Source organism: Oncorhynchus clarkii, chromosome 26, assembly GCF_045791955.1.
Source record: "Oncorhynchus clarkii lewisi isolate Uvic-CL-2024 chromosome 26, UVic_Ocla_1.0, whole genome shotgun sequence".
NCBI lineage: Eukaryota > Metazoa > Chordata > Actinopteri > Salmoniformes > Salmonidae > Oncorhynchus > Oncorhynchus clarkii.
The window spans coordinates 48,577,533-48,600,897 of NC_092172.1; the positions used below are offsets into that span (position 1 = coordinate 48,577,533).

The window sequence follows — 23,365 nt, forward strand, 5'->3', positions numbered from 1 at the left end:
CAATTTAATAGACCTGGTACAGGTCCCCTCCACCCATGATACAGGTCCCCTCCACCCCTGATACAATCTAATAGACCTGGTACAGGTCCCCTCCACCCATGATACAATCTAATAGACCTGGCACAGGTCCCCTCCACCCCTGATACAATCGAATGGACCTGGTACTGGTCCCCTGCACCCCTGGTACAATCTAATAGACCTGGTACAGGTCCCCTCCAACAGGTCCCCGCCACCCCTGGTACAATCTAATAGACCTGGTACAGGTCCCCTCCAACCATGATACAATCTAATAGACCTGATACAGGTCCCCTGGTACAATCTAATAGACCTGGTACAGGTCCCCTCCAACAGGTCCCCTCCACCCCTGGTACAATCTAATAGACCTGGTACAGGTCCCCTCCACCCATGATACAATCTAATAGACCTGGTACAGGTCCCCTCCACCCCTGGTATAATCTAATAGACCTGATACAGGTCCCTTGGTACAATCTAATAGACCTGGTACAGGTCCCCTCCAACAGGTCCCCTCCACCCCTGGTACAATCTAATAGACCTGGTACAGGTCCCCTCCACCCCTGACACAATCTAATAGACCTGGTACAGGTCCCCTCCACCCATGATACAATCTAATAGACCTGGTACAGGTCCCCTCCAACAGGTCCCCTCCACCCCTGGTATAATCTAATAGACCTGATACAGGTCCCTTGGTACAATCTAATAGACCTGGTACAGGTCCCCTCCAACAGGTCCCCTCCACCCCTGGTACAATCTAATAGACCTGGTACAGGTCCCCTCCAACAGGTCCCCTCCACCCATGGTACAATCTAATAGACCTGGTACAGGTCCCCTCCACCCATGATACAATCTAATAGACCTGGTACAGGTCCCCTCCACCCCTGACACAATCTAATAGACCTGGTACAGGTCCCCTCCACCCCTGGTACAATCTAATAGACCTGGTACAATCTAATAGACCTGGTACAGGTCCCCTCCACCCCTGGTACAATCTAATAGACCTGGTACAGGTCCCCTCCAACCATGATACAATCTAATAGACCTGGTACAGGTCCCCTCCACCCCTGATACAATCTAATAGACCTGGTACAGGTCCCCTCCACCCCTGACACAATCTAATAGACCTGGTACAGGTCCCCTCCACCCCTGGTACAATCTAATAGACCTGGTACAATCTAATAGACCTGGTACAGGTCCCCTCCACCCCTGGTACAAACTAATAGACCTGGTAAAGGTCCCCTCCACCCATGATACAATTTAATAGACCTGGTACAGGTCCCCTCCACCCATGATACAGGTAACCTCCACCCCTGATACAATCTAATAGACCTGGTACAGGTCCCCTCCACCCCTGGTACAATCTAATAGACCTGATACAGGTCCCCTGGTACAATCTAATAGACCTGGTACAGGTCCCCTCCACCCCTGGTACAATCTAATAGACCTGGTACAGGTCCCTTGGTACAATCTAATAGACCTGGTACAGGTCCCCTCCAACAGGTCCCCTCCACCCCTGGTACAATCTAATAGACCTGGTACAGGTCCCCTCCAACAGGTCCCCTCCACCCATGGTACAAACTAATAGACCTGGTACAGGTCCCCTCCACCCATGATACAATTTAATAGACCTGGTACAGGTCCCCTCCACCCATGATACAGGTCCCCTCCACCCCTGATACAATCTAATAGACCTGGTACAGGTCCCCTCCACCCATGATACAATCTAATAGACCTGGCACAGGTCCCCTCCACCCCTGATACAATCGAATGGACCTGGTACTGGTCCCCTGCACCCCTGGTACAATCTAATAGACCTGGTACAGGTCCCCTCCAACAGGTCCCCGCCACCCCTGGTACAATCTAATAGACCTGGTACAGGTCCCCTCCAACCATGATACAATCTAATAGACCTGATACAGGTCCCCTGGTACAATCTAATAGACCTGGTACAGGTCCCCTCCAACAGGTCCCCTCCACCCCTGGTACAATCTAATAGACCTGGTACAGGTCCCCTCCACCCATGATACAATCTAATAGACCTGGTACAGGTCCCCTCCAACAGGTCCCCTCCACCCCTGGTATAATCTAATAGACCTGATACAGGTCCCTTGGTACAATCTAATAGACCTGGTACAGGTCCCCTCCAACAGGTCCCCTCCACCCCTGGTACAATCTAATAGACCTGGTACAGGTCCCCTCCACCCCTGACACAATCTAATAGACCTGGTACAGGTCCCCTCCACCCATGATACAATCTAATAGACCTGGTACAGGTCCCCTCCAACAGGTCCCCTCCACCCCTGGTATAATCTAATAGACCTGATACAGGTCCCTTGGTACAATCTAATAGACCTGGTACAGGTCCCCTCCAACAGGTCCCCTCCACCCCTGGTACAATCTAATAGACCTGGTACAGGTCCCCTCCAACAGGTCCCCTCCACCCATGGTACAATCTAATAGACCAGGTACAGGTCCCCTCCACCCATGATACAATCTAATAGACCTGGTACAGGTCCCCTCCACCCATGATACAATCTAATAGACCTGGTACAGGTCCCCTCCACCCCTGCTACAATCTAATAGACCTGGTACAATCTAATAGACCTGGTACAGGGTCCACTCCAACCATGGTGCAATCTAATAGACCTGGTACAGGCCCCCTCGACCCCTGGTACAATCTAATAGACCTGGTACAGGTCCCCTCCAACAGGTCCCCTCCACCCCTGGTACAATCTAATAGACCTGGTACAGGTCCCCTCCAACCATGATACAATCTAATAGACCTGATACAGGTCCCCCTCCAACCATGGTACAATCTAATAGACCTGGTACAATCTAATAGACCTGGTACAATCTAATAGACCTGCTACAGGTCCCCTCCACCCCTGGTACAATCTAATAGACCTGGTACAGGTCCCCTCCACCCCTGGTACAATCTAATAGACCTGATACAGGTCCCCTCCAACCATGATACAATCTAATAGACCTGATACAGGTCCCCTGGTACAATCTAATAGACCTGGTAAAGGTCCCCTCCAACAGGTCCCCGCCACCCCTGGTACAATCTAATAGACCTGGTACAGGTCCCCTCCAACCATGATACAATCTAATAGACCTGATACAGGTCCCCTGGTACAATCTAATAGACCTGGTACAGGTCCCCTCCAACAGGTCCCCTCCACCCCTGGTACAATCTAATAGACCTGGTACAGGTCCCCTCCAACAGGTCCCCTCCAACCATGGTACAAACTAATAGACCTGGTACAGGTCCCCTCCACCCATGATACAATTTAATAGACCTGGTACAGGTCCCCTCCACCCATGATACAGGTCCCCTCCACCCCTGATACAATCTAATAGACCTGGTACAGGTCCCCTCCACCCATGATACAATCTAATAGACCTGGTACAGGTCCCCTCCACCCCTGATACAATCGAATGGACCTGGTACTGGTCCCCTCCACCCCTGGTACAATCTAATAGACCTGGTACAGGTCCCCTCCAACAGGTCCCCGCCACCCCTGGTACAATCTAATAGACCTGGTACAGGTCCCCTCCAACCATGATACAATCTAATAGACCTGATACAGGTCCCCTGGTACAATCAAATAGACCTGGTACAGGTCCACTCCAACAGGTCCCCTCCACCCCTGGTACAATCTAATAGACCTGGTACAGGTCCCCTCCAACCATGATACAATCTAATAGACCTGGTACAGGTCCCCTCCACCCCTGACACAATCTAATAGACCTGGTACAGGTCCCCTCCACCCCTGGTACAATCTAATAGACCTGGTACAATCTAATAGACCTGGTACAGGTCCCCTCCACCCCTGGTACAAACTAATAGACCTGGTACAGGTCCCCTCCACCCATGATACAATTTAATAGACCTGGTACAGGTCCCCTCCACCCATGATACAATCTAATAGACCTGGTACAGGTACCCTACACCCCTGATACAATCTAATAGACCTGGTACAGGTCCCCTCCACCCCTGACACAATCTAATAGACCTGGTACAGGTCCCCTCCACCCCTGATACAATCGAATGGACCTGGTACTGGTCCCCTCCACCCCTGGTACAATCTAATAGACCTGATACAGGTCCCCTCCAACCATGATACAATCTAATAGACCTGATACAGGTCCCCTCCACCCATGATACAATTTAATAGACCTGGTACAGGTCCCCTCCACCCATGATACAGGTCCCCTCCACCCCTGATACAATCTAATAGACCTGGTACAGGTCCCCTCCACCCATGATACAATCTAATAGACCTGGTACTGGTCCCCTCCACCCCTGGTACAATCTAATAGACCTGGTACAGGTCCCCTCCAACAGGTCCCCGCCACCCCTGGTACAATCTAATAGACCTGGTACAGGTCCCCTCCAACCATGATACAATCTAATAGACCTGATACAGGTCCCCTCCACCCCTGATACAATCGAATGGACCTGGTACTGGTCCCCTCCACCCCTGGTACAATCTAATAGACCTGGTACAGGTCCCCTCCAACAGGTCCCCGCCACCCCTGGTACAATCTAATAGACCTGGTACAGGTCCCCTCCAACCATGATACAATCTAATAGACCTGATACAGGTCCCCTGGTACAATCTAATAGACCTGGTACAGGTCCCCTCCAACAGGTCCCCTCCACCCCTGGTACAATCTAATAGACCTGGTACAGGTCCCCCCCAACCATGATACAATCTAATAGACCTGGTACAGGTCCCCTCCACCCCTGACACAATCTAATAGACCTGGTACAGGTCCCCTCCACCCCTGGTACAATCTAATAGACCTGGTACAATCTAATAGACCTGGTACAGGTCCCCTCCACCCATGATACAATCTAATAGACCTGGTACAGGTCCCCTCCAACAGGTCCCCTCCACCCCTGGTATAATCTAATAGACCTGATACAGGTCCCTTGGTACAATCTAATAGACCTGGTACAGGTCCCCTCCACCCCTGATACAATCTAATAGACCTGGTACAGGTCCCCTCCACCCATGATACAATCTAATAGACCTGGTACAGGTCCCCTCCACCCCTGATACAATCGAATGGACCTGTTACTGGTCCCCTCCACCCCTGGTACAATCTAATAGACCTGGTACAGGTCCCCTCCAACAGGTCCCCGCCACCCCTGGTACAATCTAATAGACCTGGTACAGGTCCCCTCCAACCATGATACAATCTAATAGACCTGATACAGGTCCCCTGGTACAATCTAATAGACCTGGTACAGGTCCCCTCCAACAGGTCCCCTCCACCCCTGGTACAATCTAATAGACCTGGTACAGGTCCCCCCCAACCATGATACAATCTAATAGACCTGGTACAGGTCCCCTCCACCCCTGACACAATCTAATAGACCTGGTACAGGTCCCCTCCACCCCTGGTACAATCTAATAGACCTGGTACAATCTAATAGACCTGGTACAGGTCCCCTCCACCCATGATACAATCTAATAGACCTGGTACAGGTCCCCTCCAACAGGTCCCCTCCACCCCTGGTATAATCTAATAGACCTGATACAGGTCCCTTGGTACAATCTAATAGACCTGGTACAGGTCCCCTCCACCCCTGATACAATCTAATAGACCTGGTACAGGTCCCCTCCACCCATGATACAATCTAATAGACCTGGTACAGGTCCCCTCCACCCCTGATACAATCGAATGGACCTGGTACTGGTCCCCTCCACCCCTGGTACAATCTAATAGACCTGGTACAGGTCCCCTCCAACCATGATACAATCTAATAGACCTGATACAGGTCCCCTCCACCCCTGGTACAATCTAATAGACCTGGTACAGGTCCCCCCCAACCATGATACAATCTAATAGACCTGGTACAGGTCCCCTCCACCCCTGACACAATCTAATAGACCTGGTACAGGTCCCCTCCACCCCTGGTACAATCTAATAGACCTGGTACAATCTAATAGACCTGGTACAGGTCCCCTCCACCCCTGGTACAAACTAATAGACCTGGTACAGGTCCCCTCCACCCATGATACAATTTAATAGACCTGGTACAGGTCCCCTCCACCCATGATACAGGTCCCCTCCACCCCTGATACAATCTAATAGACCTGGTACAGGTCCCCTCCACCCATGATACAATCTAATAGACCTGGTACAGGTACCCTCCACCCCTGATACAATCTAATAGACCTGGTACAGGTCCCCTCCACCCCTGACACAATCTAATAGACCTGGTACAGGTCCCCTCCACCCCTGATACAATCGAATGGACCTGGTACTGGTCCCCTCCACCCCTGGTACAATCTAATAGACCTGATACAGGTCCCCTCCAACCATGATACAATCTAATAGACCTGATACAGGTCCCCTGGTACAATCTAATAGACCTGGTACAGGTCCCCTCCAACAGGTCCCCTCCACCCCTGGTACAATCTAATAGACCTGGTACAGGTCCCCCCCAACCATGATACAATCTAATAGACCTGGTACAGGTCCCCTCCACCCCTGACACAATCTAATAGACCTGGTACAGGTCCCCTACACCCCTGGTACAATCTAATAGACCTGGTACAATCTAATAGACCTGGTACAGGTCCCCTCCAACAGGTCCCCTCCACCCCTGGCATAATCTAATAGACCTGATACAGGTCCCTTGGTACAATCTAATAGACCTGGTACAGGTCGCCTCCACCCCTGATACAATCTAATAGACCTGGTACAGGTCCCCTCCACCCATGATACAATCTAATAGACCTGGTACAGGTCCCCTCCACCCCTGATACAATCGAATGGACCTGGTACTGGTCCCCTCCACCCCTGGTACAATCTAATAGACCTGGTACAGGTCCCCTCCAACAGGTCCCCGCCACCCCTGGTACAATCTAATAGACCTGGTACAGGTCCCCTCCAACCATGATACAATCTAATAGACCTGATACAGGTCCCCTGGTACAATCTAATAGACCTGGTACAGTTCCCCTCCAACAGGTCCCCTCCACCCCTGGTACAATCTAATAGACCTGGTACAGGTCCCCCCCAACCATGATACAATCTAATAGACCTGGTACAGGTCCCCTCCACCCCTGACACAATCTAATAGACCTGGTACAGGTCCCCTCCACCCCTGGTACAATCTAATAGACCTGGTACAATCTAATAGACCTGGTACAGGTCCCCTCCACCCCTGGTACAAACTAATAGACCTGGTACAGGTCCCCTCCACCCATGATACAATTTAATAGACCTGGTACAGGTCCCCTCCACCCATGATACAGGTCCCCTCCACCCCTGATACAATCTAATAGACCTGGTACAGGTCCCCTCCACCCATGATACAATCTAATAGACCTGGTACAGGTACCCTCCACCCCTGATACAATCTAATAGACCTGGTACAGGTCCCCTCCACCCCTGACACAATCTAATAGACCTGGTACAGGTCCCCTCCACCCCTGATACAATCGAATGGACCTGGTACTGGTCCCCTCCACCCCTGGTACAATCTAATAGACCTGATACAGGTCCCCTCCAACCATGATACAATCTAATAGACCTGATACAGGTCCCCTGGTACAATCTAATAGACCTGGTACAGGTCCCCTCCAACAGGTCCCCTCCACCCCTGGTACAATCTAATAGACCTGGTACAGGTCCCCTCCAACCCTGATACAATCTAATAGACCTGGTACAGGTCCCCTCCACCCCTGATACAATCTAATAGACCTGGTACAGGTCCCCTCCACCCCTGACACAATCTAATAGACCTGGTACAGGTCCCCTCCACCCCTGATACAATCGAATGGACCTGGTACAATCTAATAGACCTGGTACAGGTCCCCTCCAACAGGTCCCCGCCACCCCTGGTACAATCTAATAGACCTGGTACAGGTCCCCTCCAACAGGTCCCCGCCACCCCTGGTACAATCTAATAGACCTGGTACAGGTCCCCTCCACCCCTGGTACAATCTAATAGACCTGGTACAGGTCCCCTCCAACAGGTCCCCGCCACCCCTGGTACAATCTAATAGACCTGGTACAGGTCCCCTCCAACCATGATACAATCTAATAGACCTGATACAGGTCCCCTCCACCCCTGATACAATCGAATGGACCTGGTACTGGTCCCCTCCACCCCTGGTACAATCTAATAGACCTGGTACAGGTCCCCTCCAACAGGTCCCCGCCACCCCTGGTACAATCTAATAGACCTGGTACAGGTCCCCTCCAACCATGATACAATCTAATAGACCTGATACAGGTCCCCTGGTACAATCTAATAGACCTGGTACAGGTCCCCTCCAACAGGTCCCCTCCACCCCTGGTACAATCTAATAGACCTGGTACAGGTCCCCCCCAACCATGATACAATCTAATAGACCTGGTACAGGTCCCCTCCACCCCTGACACAATCTAATAGACCTGGTACAGGTCCCCTCCACCCCTGGTACAATCTAATAGACCTGGTACAATCTAATAGACCTGGTACAGGTCCCCTCCACCCATGATACAATCTAATAGACCTGGTACAGGTCCCCTCCACCCCTGGTATAATCTAATAGACCTGATACAGGTCCCTTGGTACAATCTAATAGACCTGGTACAGGTCCCCTCCACCCCTGATACAATCTAATAGACCTGGTACAGGTCCCCTCCACCCATGATACAATCTAATAGACCTGGTACAGGTCCCCTCCACCCCTGATACAATCGAATGGACCTGGTACTGGTCCCCTCCACCCCTGGTACAATCTAATAGACCTGGTACAGGTCCCCTCCAACAGGTCCCCGCCACCCCTGGTACAATCTAATAGACCTGGTACAGGTCCCCTCCAACCATGATACAATCTAATAGACCTGATACAGGTCCCCTCCACCCCTGGTACAATCTAATAGACCTGGTACAGGTCCCCCCCAACCATGATACAATCTAATAGACCTGGTACAGGTCCCCTCCACCCCTGACACAATCTAATAGACCTGGTACAGGTCCCCTCCACCCCTGGTACAATCTAATAGACCTGGTACAATCTAATAGACCTGGTACAGGTCCCCTCCACCCCTGGTACAAACTAATAGACCTGGTACAGGTCCCCTCCACCCATGATACAATTTAATAGACCTGGTACAGGTCCCCTCCACCCATGATACAGGTCCCCTCCACCCCTGATACAATCTAATAGACCTGGTACAGGTCCCCTCCACCCATGATACAATCTAATAGACCTGGTACAGGTACCCTCCACCCCTGATACAATCTAATAGACCTGGTACAGGTCCCCTCCACCCCTGACACAATCTAATAGACCTGGTACAGGTCCCCTCCACCCCTGATACAATCGAATGGACCTGGTACTGGTCCCCTCCACCCCTGGTACAATCTAATAGACCTGATACAGGTCCCCTCCAACCATGATACAATCTAATAGACCTGATACAGGTCCCCTGGTACAATCTAATAGACCTGGTACAGGTCCCCTCCAACAGGTCCCCTCCACCCCTGGTACAATCTAATAGACCTGGTACAGGTCCCCCCCAACCATGATACAATCTAATAGACCTGGTACAGGTCCCCTCCACCCCTGACACAATCTAATAGACCTGGTACAGGTCCCCTACACCCCTGGTACAATCTAATAGACCTGGTACAATCTAATAGACCTGGTACAGGTCCCCTCCACCCATGATACAATCTAATAGACCTGGTACAGGTCCCCTCCAACAGGTCCCCTCCACCCCTGGTATAATCTAATAGACCTGATACAGGTCCCTTGGTACAATCTAATAGACCTGGTACAGGTCCCCTCCACCCCTGATACAATCTAATAGACCTGATACAGGTCCCCTCCAACCATGATACAATCTAATAGACCTGATACAGGTCCCCTGGTACAATCTAATAGACCTGGTACAGGTCCCCTCCAACAGGTCCCCTCCACCCCTGGTACAATCTAATAGACCTGGTACAGGTCCCCTCCAACCCTGATACAATCTAATAGACCTGGTACAGGTCCCCTCCACCCCTGATACAATCTAATAGACCTGGTACAGGTCCCCTCCACCCCTGACACAATCTAATAGACCTGGTACAGGTCCCCTCCACCCCTGGTACAATCTAATAGACCTGGTACAGGTCCCCCCCAACCATGATACAATCTAATAGACCTGGTACAGGTCCCCTCCACCCCTGACACAATCTAATAGACCTGGTACAGGTCCCCTACACCCCTGGTACAATCTAATAGACCTGGTACAATCTAATAGACCTGGTACAGGTCCCCTCCACCCATGATACAATCTAATAGACCTGGTACAGGTCCCCTCCAACAGGTCCCCTCCACCCCTGGTATAATCTAATAGACCTGATACAGGTCCCTTGGTACAATCTAATAGACCTGGTACAGGTCCCCTCCACCCCTGATACAATCTAATAGACCTGATACAGGTCCCCTCCAACCATGATACAATCTAATAGACCTGATACAGGTCCCCTGGTACAATCTAATAGACCTGGTACAGGTCCCCTCCAACAGGTCCCCTCCACCCCTGGTACAATCTAATAGACCTGGTACAGGTCCCCTCCAACCCTGATACAATCTAATAGACCTGGTACAGGTCCCCTCCACCCCTGATACAATCTAATAGACCTGGTACAGGTCCCCTCCACCCCTGACACAATCTAATAGACCTGGTACAGGTCCCCTCCACCCCTGATACAATCGAATGGACCTGGTACAATCTAATAGACCTGGTACAGGTCCCCTCCAACAGGTCCCCGCCACCCCTGGTACAATCTAATAGACCTGGTACAGGTCCCCTCCAACAGGTCCCCGCCACCCCTGGTACAATCTAATAGACCTGGTACAGGTCCCCTCCACCCCTGGTACAATCTAATAGACCTGGTACAGGTCCCCTCCAACAGGTCCCCGCCACCCCTGGTACAATCTAATAGACCTGGTACAGGTCCCCTCCAACCATGATACAATCTAATAGACCTGATACAGGTCCCCTCCACCCCTGATACAATCGAATGGACCTGGTACTGGTCCCCTCCACCCCTGGTACAATCTAATAGACCTGGTACAGGTCCCCTCCAACAGGTCCCCGCCACCCCTGGTACAATCTAATAGACCTGGTACAGGTCCCCTCCAACCATGATACAATCTAATAGACCTGATACAGGTCCCCTGGTACAATCTAATAGACCTGGTACAGGTCCCCTCCAACAGGTCCCCTCCACCCCTGGTACAATCTAATAGACCTGGTACAGGTCCCCCCCAACCATGATACAATCTAATAGACCTGGTACAGGTCCCCTCCACCCCTGACACAATCTAATAGACCTGGTACAGGTCCCCTCCACCCCTGGTACAATCTAATAGACCTGGTACAATCTAATAGACCTGGTACAGGTCCCCTCCACCCATGATACAATCTAATAGACCTGGTACAGGTCCCCTCCACCCCTGGTATAATCTAATAGACCTGATACAGGTCCCTTGGTACAATCTAATAGACCTGGTACAGGTCCCCTCCACCCCTGATACAATCTAATAGACCTGGTACAGGTCCCCTCCACCCATGATACAATCTAATAGACCTGGTACAGGTCCCCTCCACCCCTGATACAATCGAATGGACCTGGTACTGGTCCCCTCCACCCCTGGTACAATCTAATAGACCTGGTACAGGTCCCCTCCAACAGGTCCCCGCCACCCCTGGTACAATCTAATAGACCTGGTACAGGTCCCCTCCAACCATGATACAATCTAATAGACCTGATACAGGTCCCCTCCACCCCTGGTACAATCTAATAGACCTGGTACAGGTCCCCCCCAACCATGATACAATCTAATAGACCTGGTACAGGTCCCCTCCACCCCTGACACAATCTAATAGACCTGGTACAGGTCCCCTCCACCCCTGGTACAATCTAATAGACCTGGTACAATCTAATAGACCTGGTACAGGTCCCCTCCACCCCTGGTACAAACTAATAGACCTGGTACAGGTCCCCTCCACCCATGATACAATTTAATAGACCTGGTACAGGTCCCCTCCACCCATGATACAGGTCCCCTCCACCCCTGATACAATCTAATAGACCTGGTACAGGTCCCCTCCACCCATGATACAATCTAATAGACCTGGTACAGGTACCCTCCACCCCTGATACAATCTAATAGACCTGGTACAGGTCCCCTCCACCCCTGACACAATCTAATAGACCTGGTACAGGTCCCCTCCACCCCTGATACAATCGAATGGACCTGGTACTGGTCCCCTCCACCCCTGGTACAATCTAATAGACCTGATACAGGTCCCCTCCAACCATGATACAATCTAATAGACCTGATACAGGTCCCCTGGTACAATCTAATAGACCTGGTACAGGTCCCCTCCAACAGGTCCCCTCCACCCCTGGTACAATCTAATAGACCTGGTACAGGTCCCCCCCAACCATGATACAATCTAATAGACCTGGTACAGGTCCCCTCCACCCCTGACACAATCTAATAGACCTGGTACAGGTCCCCTACACCCCTGGTACAATCTAATAGACCTGGTACAATCTAATAGACCTGGTACAGGTCCCCTCCACCCATGATACAATCTAATAGACCTGGTACAGGTCCCCTCCAACAGGTCCCCTCCACCCCTGGTATAATCTAATAGACCTGATACAGGTCCCTTGGTACAATCTAATAGACCTGGTACAGGTCCCCTCCACCCCTGATACAATCTAATAGACCTGATACAGGTCCCCTCCAACCATGATACAATCTAATAGACCTGATACAGGTCCCCTGGTACAATCTAATAGACCTGGTACAGGTCCCCTCCAACAGGTCCCCTCCACCCCTGGTACAATCTAATAGACCTGGTACAGGTCCCCTCCAACCCTGATACAATCTAATAGACCTGGTACAGGTCCCCTCCACCCCTGATACAATCTAATAGACCTGGTACAGGTCCCCTCCACCCCTGACACAATCTAATAGACCTGGTACAGGTCCCCTCCACCCCTGATACAATCGAATGGACCTGGTACAATCTAATAGACCTGGTACAGGTCCCCTCCAACAGGTCCCCGCCACCCCTGGTACAATCTAATAGACCTGGTACAGGTCCCCTCCAACAGGTCCCCGCCACCCCTGGTACAATCTAATAGACCTGGTACAGGTCCCCTCCACCCCTGGTACAATCTAATAGACCTGGTACAGGTCCCCTCCAACAGGTCCCCGCCACCCCTGGTACAATCTAATAGACCTGGTACAGGTCCCCTCCAACCATGATACAATCTAATAGACCTGATACAGGTCCCCTCCACCCCTGATACAATCGAATGGACCTGGTACTGGTCCCCTCCACCCCTGGTACAATCTAATAGACCTGGTACAGGTCCCCTCCAACAGGTCCCCGCCACCCCTGGTACAATCTAATAGACCTGGTACAGGTCCCCTCCAACCATGATACAATCTAATAGACCTGATACAGGTCCCCTGGTACAATCTAATAGACCTGGTACAGGTCCCCTCCAACAGGTCCCCTCCACCCCTGGTACAATCTAATAGACCTGGTACAGGTCCCCCCCAACCATGATACAATCTAATAGACCTGGTACAGGTCCCCTCCACCCCTGACACAATCTAATAGACCTGGTACAGGTCCCCTCCACCCCTGGTACAATCTAATAGACCTGGTACAATCTAATAGACCTGGTACAGGTCCCCTCCACCCATGATACAATCTAATAGACCTGGTACAGGTCCCCTCCACCCCTGGTATAATCTAATAGACCTGATACAGGTCCCTTGGTACAATCTAATAGACCTGGTACAGGTCCCCTCCACCCCTGATACAATCTAATAGACCTGGTACAGGTCCCCTCCACCCATGATACAATCTAATAGACCTGGTACAGGTCCCCTCCACCCCTGATACAATCGAATGGACCTGGTACTGGTCCCCTCCACCCCTGGTACAATCTAATAGACCTGGTACAGGTCCCCTCCAACAGGTCCCCGCCACCCCTGGTACAATCTAATAGACCTGGTACAGGTCCCCTCCAACCATGATACAATCTAATAGACCTGATACAGGTCCCCTCCACCCCTGGTACAATCTAATAGACCTGGTACAGGTCCCCCCCAACCATGATACAATCTAATAGACCTGGTACAGGTCCCCTCCACCCCTGACACAATCTAATAGACCTGGTACAGGTCCCCTCCACCCCTGGTACAATCTAATAGACCTGGTACAATCTAATAGACCTGGTACAGGTCCCCTCCACCCCTGGTACAAACTAATAGACCTGGTACAGGTCCCCTCCACCCATGATACAATTTAATAGACCTGGTACAGGTCCCCTCCACCCATGATACAGGTCCCCTCCACCCCTGATACAATCTAATAGACCTGGTACAGGTCCCCTCCACCCATGATACAATCTAATAGACCTGGTACAGGTACCCTCCACCCCTGATACAATCTAATAGACCTGGTACAGGTCCCCTCCACCCCTGACACAATCTAATAGACCTGGTACAGGTCCCCTCCACCCCTGATACAATCGAATGGACCTGGTACTGGTCCCCTCCACCCCTGGTACAATCTAATAGACCTGATACAGGTCCCCTCCAACCATGATACAATCTAATAGACCTGATACAGGTCCCCTGGTACAATCTAATAGACCTGGTACAGGTCCCCTCCAACAGGTCCCCTCCACCCCTGGTACAATCTAATAGACCTGGTACAGGTCCCCCCCAACCATGATACAATCTAATAGACCTGGTACAGGTCCCCTCCACCCCTGACACAATCTAATAGACCTGGTACAGGTCCCCTACACCCCTGGTACAATCTAATAGACCTGGTACAATCTAATAGACCTGGTACAGGTCCCCTCCACCCATGATACAATCTAATAGACCTGGTACAGGTCCCCTCCAACAGGTCCCCTCCACCCCTGGTATAATCTAATAGACCTGATACAGGTCCCTTGGTACAATCTAATAGACCTGGTACAGGTCCCCTCCACCCCTGATACAATCTAATAGACCTGGTACAGGTCCCCTCCACCCATGATACAATCTAATAGACCTGGTACAGGTCCCCTCCACCCCTGATACAATCGAATGGACCTGGTACTGGTCCCCTCCACCCCTGGTACAATCTAATAGACCTGGTACAGGTCCCCTCCAACAGGTCCCCGCCACCCCTGGTACAATCAGGTCCCCTCCAACCATGATACAATCTAATAGACCTGATACAGGTCCCCTGGTACAATCTAATAGACCTGGTACAGGTCCCCTCCAACAGGTCCCCTCCACCCCTGGTACAATCAAATAGACCTGGTACAGGTCCCCTCCACCCCTGATACAATCTAATAGACCTGGTACAGGTCCCCTCCACCCCTGACACAATCTAATAGACCTGGTACAGGTCCCCTCCACCCCTGGTATAATCTAATAGACCTGATACAGGTCCCTTGGTACAATCTAATAGACCTGGTACAGGTCCCCTCCAACAGGTCCCCTCCACCCCTGGTACAATCTAATAGACCTGGTACAGGTCCCCTCCAACAGGTCCCCTCCACCCATGGTACAATCTAATAGACCTGGTACAGGTCCCCTCCACCCATGATACAATCTAATAGACCTGGTACAGGTCCCCTCCACCCCTGGTACAATCTAATAGACCTGGTACAGGTCCCCTGGTACAATCTAATAGACCTGGTACAGGTCCCCTCCACCCCTGGTACAATCTAATAGACCTGGTACAGGTCCCCTCCACCCCTGATACAATCTAATAGACCTGGTACAGGTCCCCTCCACCCCTGGTACAATCTAATAGACCTGGTACAATCTAATAGACCTGGTACAGGTCCCCTCCACCCCTGATACAATCTAATAGACTTGGTACAGGTCCCCTCCACCCATGATACAATCTAATAGACCTGGTACAGGTCCCCTCCAACAGGTCCCCTCCACCCCTGGTACAATCTAATAGACCTGGTACAGGTCCCCTCTAACAGGTCCCCTCCACCCCTGGTACAATCTAATAGACGTGGTACAGGTCCCCTCCAACCATGATACAATCTAATAGACCTGATACAGGTCCCCCTCCAACCATGGTACAATCTAATAGACCTGATACAGGTCCCCTCCAACCATGGTACAATCTAATAGACCTGATACAGGTCCCCTGGTACAATCTAATAGACCTGGTACAGGTCCCCTCCAACCATGGTACAATCTAATAGACCTGGTACAGGTCCCCTCCACCCCTGGTACAATCTAATAGACCTGGTACATATCCCCTCCAACAGGTCCCCTCCACCCCTGGTACAATCTAATAGACCTGGTACAGGTCCCCTCCAACAGGTCCCCTCCACCCCTGGTACAATCTAATAGACCTGGTACAGGTCCCCTCCAACCATGATTCAATCTAATACACCTGGTACAGGTCCCCTGGTACAATCTAATAGACCTGGTACAATCTAATATACCTGGTACAATCTAATAGACCTGGTACAATTTAATAGACCTGGTACAGGTCCCCTCCACCCCTGATTCAATCTAATATACCTGATACAGGTCCCCTCCAACCATGGTTCAATCTAATACACCTGGTACAGGCCCCCTCCAACCATGGTACAATCTAATAGAACTGGTTCCTCCTGTCTTCGTCCCCTGGTCTGCTCTACCCTTTTAAAAAGGGCCCATCTGCAGTTGAAACAGTAACAAAGTGTACTGTTTCGGTAAGAAGAATGAGGGACGGGGCTGGAGAAAAGTACCTCCTCTCAAATTCGTAGCCCGAGCTGTGGATGCAGGGACTAACCTGATCGTTTTTAACCGTTTTTAATCGTTTTGAGTCTATACAGCGTTTGTTTACATTAACTTTGTCTACCAACATCGGAGTAAAACAAGCTTGTATTTTGGGTTGAACTTTGGGCTGATGAGGCATTTATAAAAGTTATGTTCTTTTAAGAATCAATGGGCACATGTCATTAACAATGGGCACATGTCATTAACAATGGGTACATGTCATTAATGTATACGTTCACAATGGATGTAGCAACACTATTGAAAGTCAGGTCCAAAACCCCCAGCATGCATCTCTATCTGACTGGGCTAAATCACTTCTTTAGTCAATCTTCTCCTCCCATTTCCTACATAATGTTTATTTCCAGATTTGGTGCCTGATATAACTCTGATATCAGGGATATCAGAGTATTTCTCAAGAGCCACGTGAAGAGATTCAGACACAGTAGACGGAGGGATCCAGGATTGACGTGATACCCTCACAATAGGTTGTGAGGCTGAGAGAGAAAATAGTGAACAGGAAGTGGCACAAACAGTAAAAAAACTATAAAACTCAGAGATGTTTGGCTTTGTGGACATGTTCACACACCCGTTATATATTAATTTATTTACGATGAGGTTTGCAGCAAAGTATAATACCAGAACATGGTTGTACGAGATCTTCAGTTCCTTGACAATTTCTCACATGGAATAGCCTTCATTTCCCAGAACAAGAAGAGACTGACGAGTTACAGAAGAAAGTTTTGTTTCTGGCCATTTTGAGCCTGTAATCGAACCCACAAATGCTGATGCTCCAGATACTCAACTAGTCTAAAAAAAGGCCAGTTTTATTACTTCTTTATTTCAGGACAACAGTTTCCAGCTGTGCTAACATAATTGCTATAAGGGTTTTCTAATGATCAATTAGCCTTTTAAAATGATAAACTTGGATTAGCTAACACAACGTGCCATTGGAACACAGGAGTAATGGTTGCTGGTAATGGGTCTCTGTAGATATTATTCATTAATTTTGTATTATTACATTTTTTAATCAGCCGTTTCCAGCTACAATAGTCATTAACATTAACAATGTCTACACTGTATTTCTGATCAATTTGATGTTATTTTAACGGACAACAAATTTGCTTTTCTTTCAAAAACAAGCACATTTTAAAGTGACCCCACATTTTTGAAAGGGTAGTGTATATATATGTTGGGTTTAAGTTGGTTGAGTGCCTTCTAGTCCTTTCCTAATCGAATGCATTTGCACTGTTGAGGAAGGGCAGTAGGGTATCTCACTGTATCGTTACACCCTCTGTGTTCTGTGTTCTGTGACAAAACAAACTCAGATTGTGTCATAAAGACTTGATCTCCAGAAATATTTCAATAATAATTATATAACGAATCCAAAAATCGCACCATGCTGACAGAGCATGAATATTCCTCCCAAAACTGTGTTCAGCATTTCATCTATTTATGAATACCTGTTGTGGTATTAGAGAGAGAGAGAGAGAGAGAGAGAGAGAGAGAGAGAGAGAGAGAGAGAAACAGAAAACAGATAGATAAACAGAGAGAGATGGAGAGCGAGAGAGAGAGAGATGGAGATAAACAGAGAGAAACAGAGAAAACAGAGAGAAACAGAGAGAGAGAGATGGAGAGAGAGAGAAAAACAGAGAGAAACAGAGAGAGAGAAACACAGAGAGAAATGGAGAGAAACACAGAGAGAGTGTATGTACGTGCAGCGATAGAGGTGAGGTGACATGGAGTCAGGTGTTTGATGCCTGATCAAAGGCCATCTCTGTACACAGAGAGCCATCTGCTGTGTCTGCTGTTGACACTATGAACATGTGTCCATGCTATCAAATTCACTTTCAAAGGCTGTCTCTACAAGCAAGGCCCCTGGTTTGAATTCCATACCAAGTCTCCATGTCTGCTATGACTCTAACATGCAGACCACACCGCTCGCGTTGCAAAATAAATGTACACGTTTTTCAAATCATTGCACCCACACTGCTCGCGAGCGTATGGCACTAAAATAGTAATAGGTTCTAATTGTGACGCTTAAAGCGCTGCAAATCCGGCCTCTCCCATCTCCTCATTGGTTTTTAGGAGCATATATCCACGTGGGTGATTGAAAGATGAACTGAGGTTCACACTCCGGGTCGGTTGTAGTAATGCACCGTAAAGTTGGTTGCCAACCGCCATATAAAGTCCAAAGAAGAAAAAGAAGCCTGAAGGAAGGAGGAGAGAAACTAATTCAGTTGACCGTTTTATCTGTGGATTAATTGTCGGAGTAGAGGACCTTGTGCATTTCAGGTACATTAACAACCCAATGTTTATATCCCAGGACAAATTAGCTAGCAACAGCAAGCTACCTAGTTAGCTAAATTGCCAAAAATGTTTACTGCTTTTTTGACCTGTCCCCAAATTAACAATTGGTTCAGAGTTTGTTTTGATATTTCAACCTGCTTGTCCTGATCGCTTCTGGTTCTTCTGGATGAACAAAATCAACTTGCACAGGCACGTGCGGATTGGTCAGCATGTAAGGAGGCAGGTAGCCTAGCGGTTAGTGCGTTGCGCCAGTAACTGAAAAGTCGCTGGTTTGAATACTGACGCCGACAAAGTGAGAAAAAGATCTGTCGACGTGCCCTTGAGCAAGGCACTTAACCCTTATTTTTATTAGGGTGCCGTGCTACCATGGCTGACCCCGTGAAACAACATTTCACTGCACCTATCGGGTATAAAACAAAACAACTTTTGTATATGAGACGACAAAACACGTTTTGTTTTTGAAGAAAATAAAAAGCCTGCAGAGCCTCCAGAAAGTATCCACACCCCTTGACTTATTTCACATTGTGTTACAGCCTGAATTCAAAATATAATACTTTCTAAAAATATTTATTATACTAATCTACACACAGAAGACCCAGTAATAACGAAGTGAACACGTTTTTTATACATCTTTTGCACATTTATTTTAGAAACACCTTTGGCTTTTAAAGATTAAAGCTGTGAGCCTTTTGGGTAAGTCTCCTGGGTTGTGCAACATTTGGCCAGCATTCTTTAAAAAAAAATTCTTCAAGCCAAATGTCAAATTAGTTGTTGATCATCGCTAGACAACCAATTTCAGATCTTATCGTATATTTTCAAGTAGATTTAAGTGAAAACTGTAACTTGGTCACTCAGGAAACATTCACTGTCTTCTTGGTAAGCAACTCTCTCTTTTTTTTATCCTGAAAAACTCCACAGTCCTTAACAAAAAGCATGCCCATAACATGACGCAGCCACCACTATGCTTGAAAATATGGAGAGTGGTACTCAGTAATGTGTTATATTGGATTTGCCCCAAACATAACACTTTGTATTTAGAACAAAAAGTTAATTTCCTTGCCACACTTTTTTGCAGTATTACTTTATTAACAGGATGCATGTTTTGGAATATTTTATTATGTACAGGCTTCCTTCTTTTCACTCAATTTGGTTCGTATTGTGGAGTAACTACAATGTTGTTGATCCATCCTGAGTTTTCTCCTATCACAGCCATTAAACTCTAACTGTTTTAAAGTCACCATTGGCTTCATGTTGAAATACCTGAGCAGTTTCCTTCCTCTCCGGCAACTGAGTTAGGAAGGACGTCTGTAACTCTGTAGTGACTGGGGTGTATTGATACACTGAGTTAGGAAGGACGTCTGTATCTCTGTAGTGACTGGTGTGTATTGATACACTGAGTTAGGAAGGACGTCTGTATCTCTGTAGTGACTGGGGTGTGTATTGATACACTGAGTTAGGAAGGACGTCTGTGTCTCTGTAGTGACTGGGGTGTATTGATACACTGAGTTAGGAAGGACGTCTGTATCTCTGTAGTGACTGTGGTGTGTATTGATACACTGAGTTAGGAAGGACGTCTGTATCTCTGTAGTGACTGTGGTGTGTATTGATACACTGAGTTAGGAAGGACGTCTGTATCTCTGTAGTGACTGGGGTGTATTGATACACTGAGTTAGGAAGGACGTCTGTATCTCTGTAGTGACTGGGGTGTATTGATACATCATCTAAAGTGTTATTAATAACTTCACCATGCTCAACGGGATATTCAATGTCTGCTTTAAAAAACAAATCCATCTCCCAATAGGTGCCCTTCTTTACGAGGCATTGGAAAACCTCCCTGGTCTTTGTGGTTGAAACAGTGTTTGAAATGCTCGACTGAGAGACCAGATAACTATGTGTGGGGTACAGAGATGAGGAAGTCATGTTAAAAACACTATTATTACATAGTGAGTCCCATGTAACTTATTATGTGACTTGTTAAGCATATTTTTACTCCTGAAGTTATTTAGGCATTTAAGCTTTTCATTTTTCTATTAATTCGTAAATATTTCTAAAAACATAATAACACTTTTACATTCTGGGGTATTGTGTGTAGGCCAGTGACCCAACGCCCTGCCAAAAAATCTAAATTTGATCCATTTTAAATTCAGGCTGTAACACTACAAAATGTGGGAAAAGAAAATGGGGTGTGAATACTTTCTGAAGGCCCTGTAGAATCTGCATACTACTGACCTTCGACCTGTGTATCTCTCCGTCATCGTCCTCTCCTCCAACGCCCAGTATCTTCCTGGTCTTCAGCCGGCTCACCAGATCTGTCTGGCTGTGTTTCTTCATCAGAGGGGGTTGGGGTTTGCTGCTCATGGCTGATAGGGGGGGCGGTTACGACCTATGACTCCTAAAAAACACAAAAATCAGAAACTTTGTCCAAAAATGATGCAGAAAAATTAATCCATGCTTTTGTTACTTCTAGGTCAATGCTCTACTTTCCGGCTACCCGGATAAAGCACTAAATAAACTTCAGTTAGGTCTAAATACGGCTGCTAGAATCCTGACTAGAACCAAAAAATGTGATCATATTACTCCAGTGCTAGCCTCTCTACACTGGCTTCCTGTTAAGGCAAGGGCTGATTTCAAGGTTTTACTGCTAACCTACAAAGCATTACATGGGCTTGCTCCTACCCATCTCTCTGATTTGGTCCTGCCGTACATACCTACACGTACACTAGTCACAAGACGCAGGCTGGAAGCAGGGCTTTCTCCTATAGAGCTCCATTTTTATGGAATGGTCTGCATACCCATGTGAGAGATGCAAACTCGGACTCAATCTTTAAGTCTACTGAAGACTCATCTCTTCAGTGGGTCATATGATTGAGTGTAGTCTGGCCCAGGAGTGAGAAGGTGAACGGAAAGGCTCTGGAGCAACGAACCACCCTTGCTGTCTCTGCCTGGCCGGTTCCCCTCTCTCAACTGGGATTCTCTGCCTCTAACCCTATTACAGGGGCTGAGTCACTGGCTTACTGGTGCTCTTTCATGCCATCCCTAGGAGGGGTGCGTCACTTGAGTGGGTTGAGTCACTGATGTGATCTTCCTGTCTGGGTTGGCGCCCCCCCCCTTGGGTTGTGCCGTGGCGGAGATCTTTGTGGGCTATACTCGGCCTCGTCTCAGGATGGTAAGTTGGTGGTTGAAGATATCCCTCTAGTGGTGTGGGGGCTGTGCTTTGGCAAAATGGGTGGGGTTATATCCTTCCTGTTTGGCCCTGTCCGGGGGTATCATCGGATGGGGCCACAGTGTCTCCTGACCCCTCCTGTCTCAGCCTCCAGTATTTATGCTGCAGTAGTTTATGTGTCTGGGGGCTAGGGTCAGTTTGTTATATCTGGAGTACTTCTCCTGTCTTATCCGGTGTTCTGTGTGAATTTAAGTATGCTCTCTCTAATTCTCTCTTTCTTTCATGTCTCAGGACTACCTGGCATGATGACTCCTTGCTGTCCCCAGTCCACCTGGCCGTGCTTCTGATCCAGTTTCAACTGTTCTGCCTGTGGCTATGGAATCCTGACCTGTTCACCGGACGTGCTACCTGCCCCAGACCTGCTGTTTTCAACTCTCTAGAGACAGCAGGAGTGGTAGAAATACGCTTAATGATTGGCTATGAAAAGCCAACTGAGGTGCTGATTTGCTGCACCCTCAACAACTTCTGTGATTATTATTATTGGACCATGCTGGTCATTTATGAACATTTGAACATCTTTGCCATGTTCTGTTGTAATCTCCACCCGGCACAGCCAGAAGAGGACTGGCCACCCCACATAGGAAGAAACCTAGAGAGGAACCAGGCTAGGTTTTAGCCTTTATAGGGAGTTTTTCCTAGCCAACGTGCTTCAACACCTGCCTTGCTTGCTGTATATATTTTTAAACCAGCATATTTAGTTAATATTGCCTGCTAACATGAATTTCTTATAACTAGGGAAATTGTGTTACTTCTCTTGCGTTCTGTGCAAGCAGTCAGGGTATATGCAGCAGTTTGGGCCGCCTGGCTCGTTGTGAACTGTGTGAACACCTTTTCTTCCTGACAAAGACCGTAATTAATTTGCCATAATTGTATATAATTATGACATAACATTGAAGGTTGTACAATGTAACAGCAATATTTAGACATCGGGATGCCACCCGTTAGATAAAATACGGAACGGTTCCGTATTTCACAGAAAGAATCA

General features: G+C 48.5%; 1 protein-coding gene across 2 annotated transcripts in view; it reads right to left on the reverse strand.

Moving 5' to 3' along the window:
• The window catches only part of LOC139384848 (tumor protein p53-inducible protein 11-like), a 112,192-nt gene that overhangs the window by 52,005 nt on the left and 36,822 nt on the right, over positions 1-23,365 (reverse strand). For both annotated transcript variants that reach the window (XM_071129743.1, XM_071129744.1), the window contains exon 2: positions 21,387-21,549. In XM_071129743.1, the coding sequence (XP_070985844.1) occupies positions 21,387-21,515 (129 nt within the window). In that variant the 5' untranslated portion in view covers positions 21,516-21,549. The remainder of the gene's footprint in view (positions 1-21,386; positions 21,550-23,365) is intronic.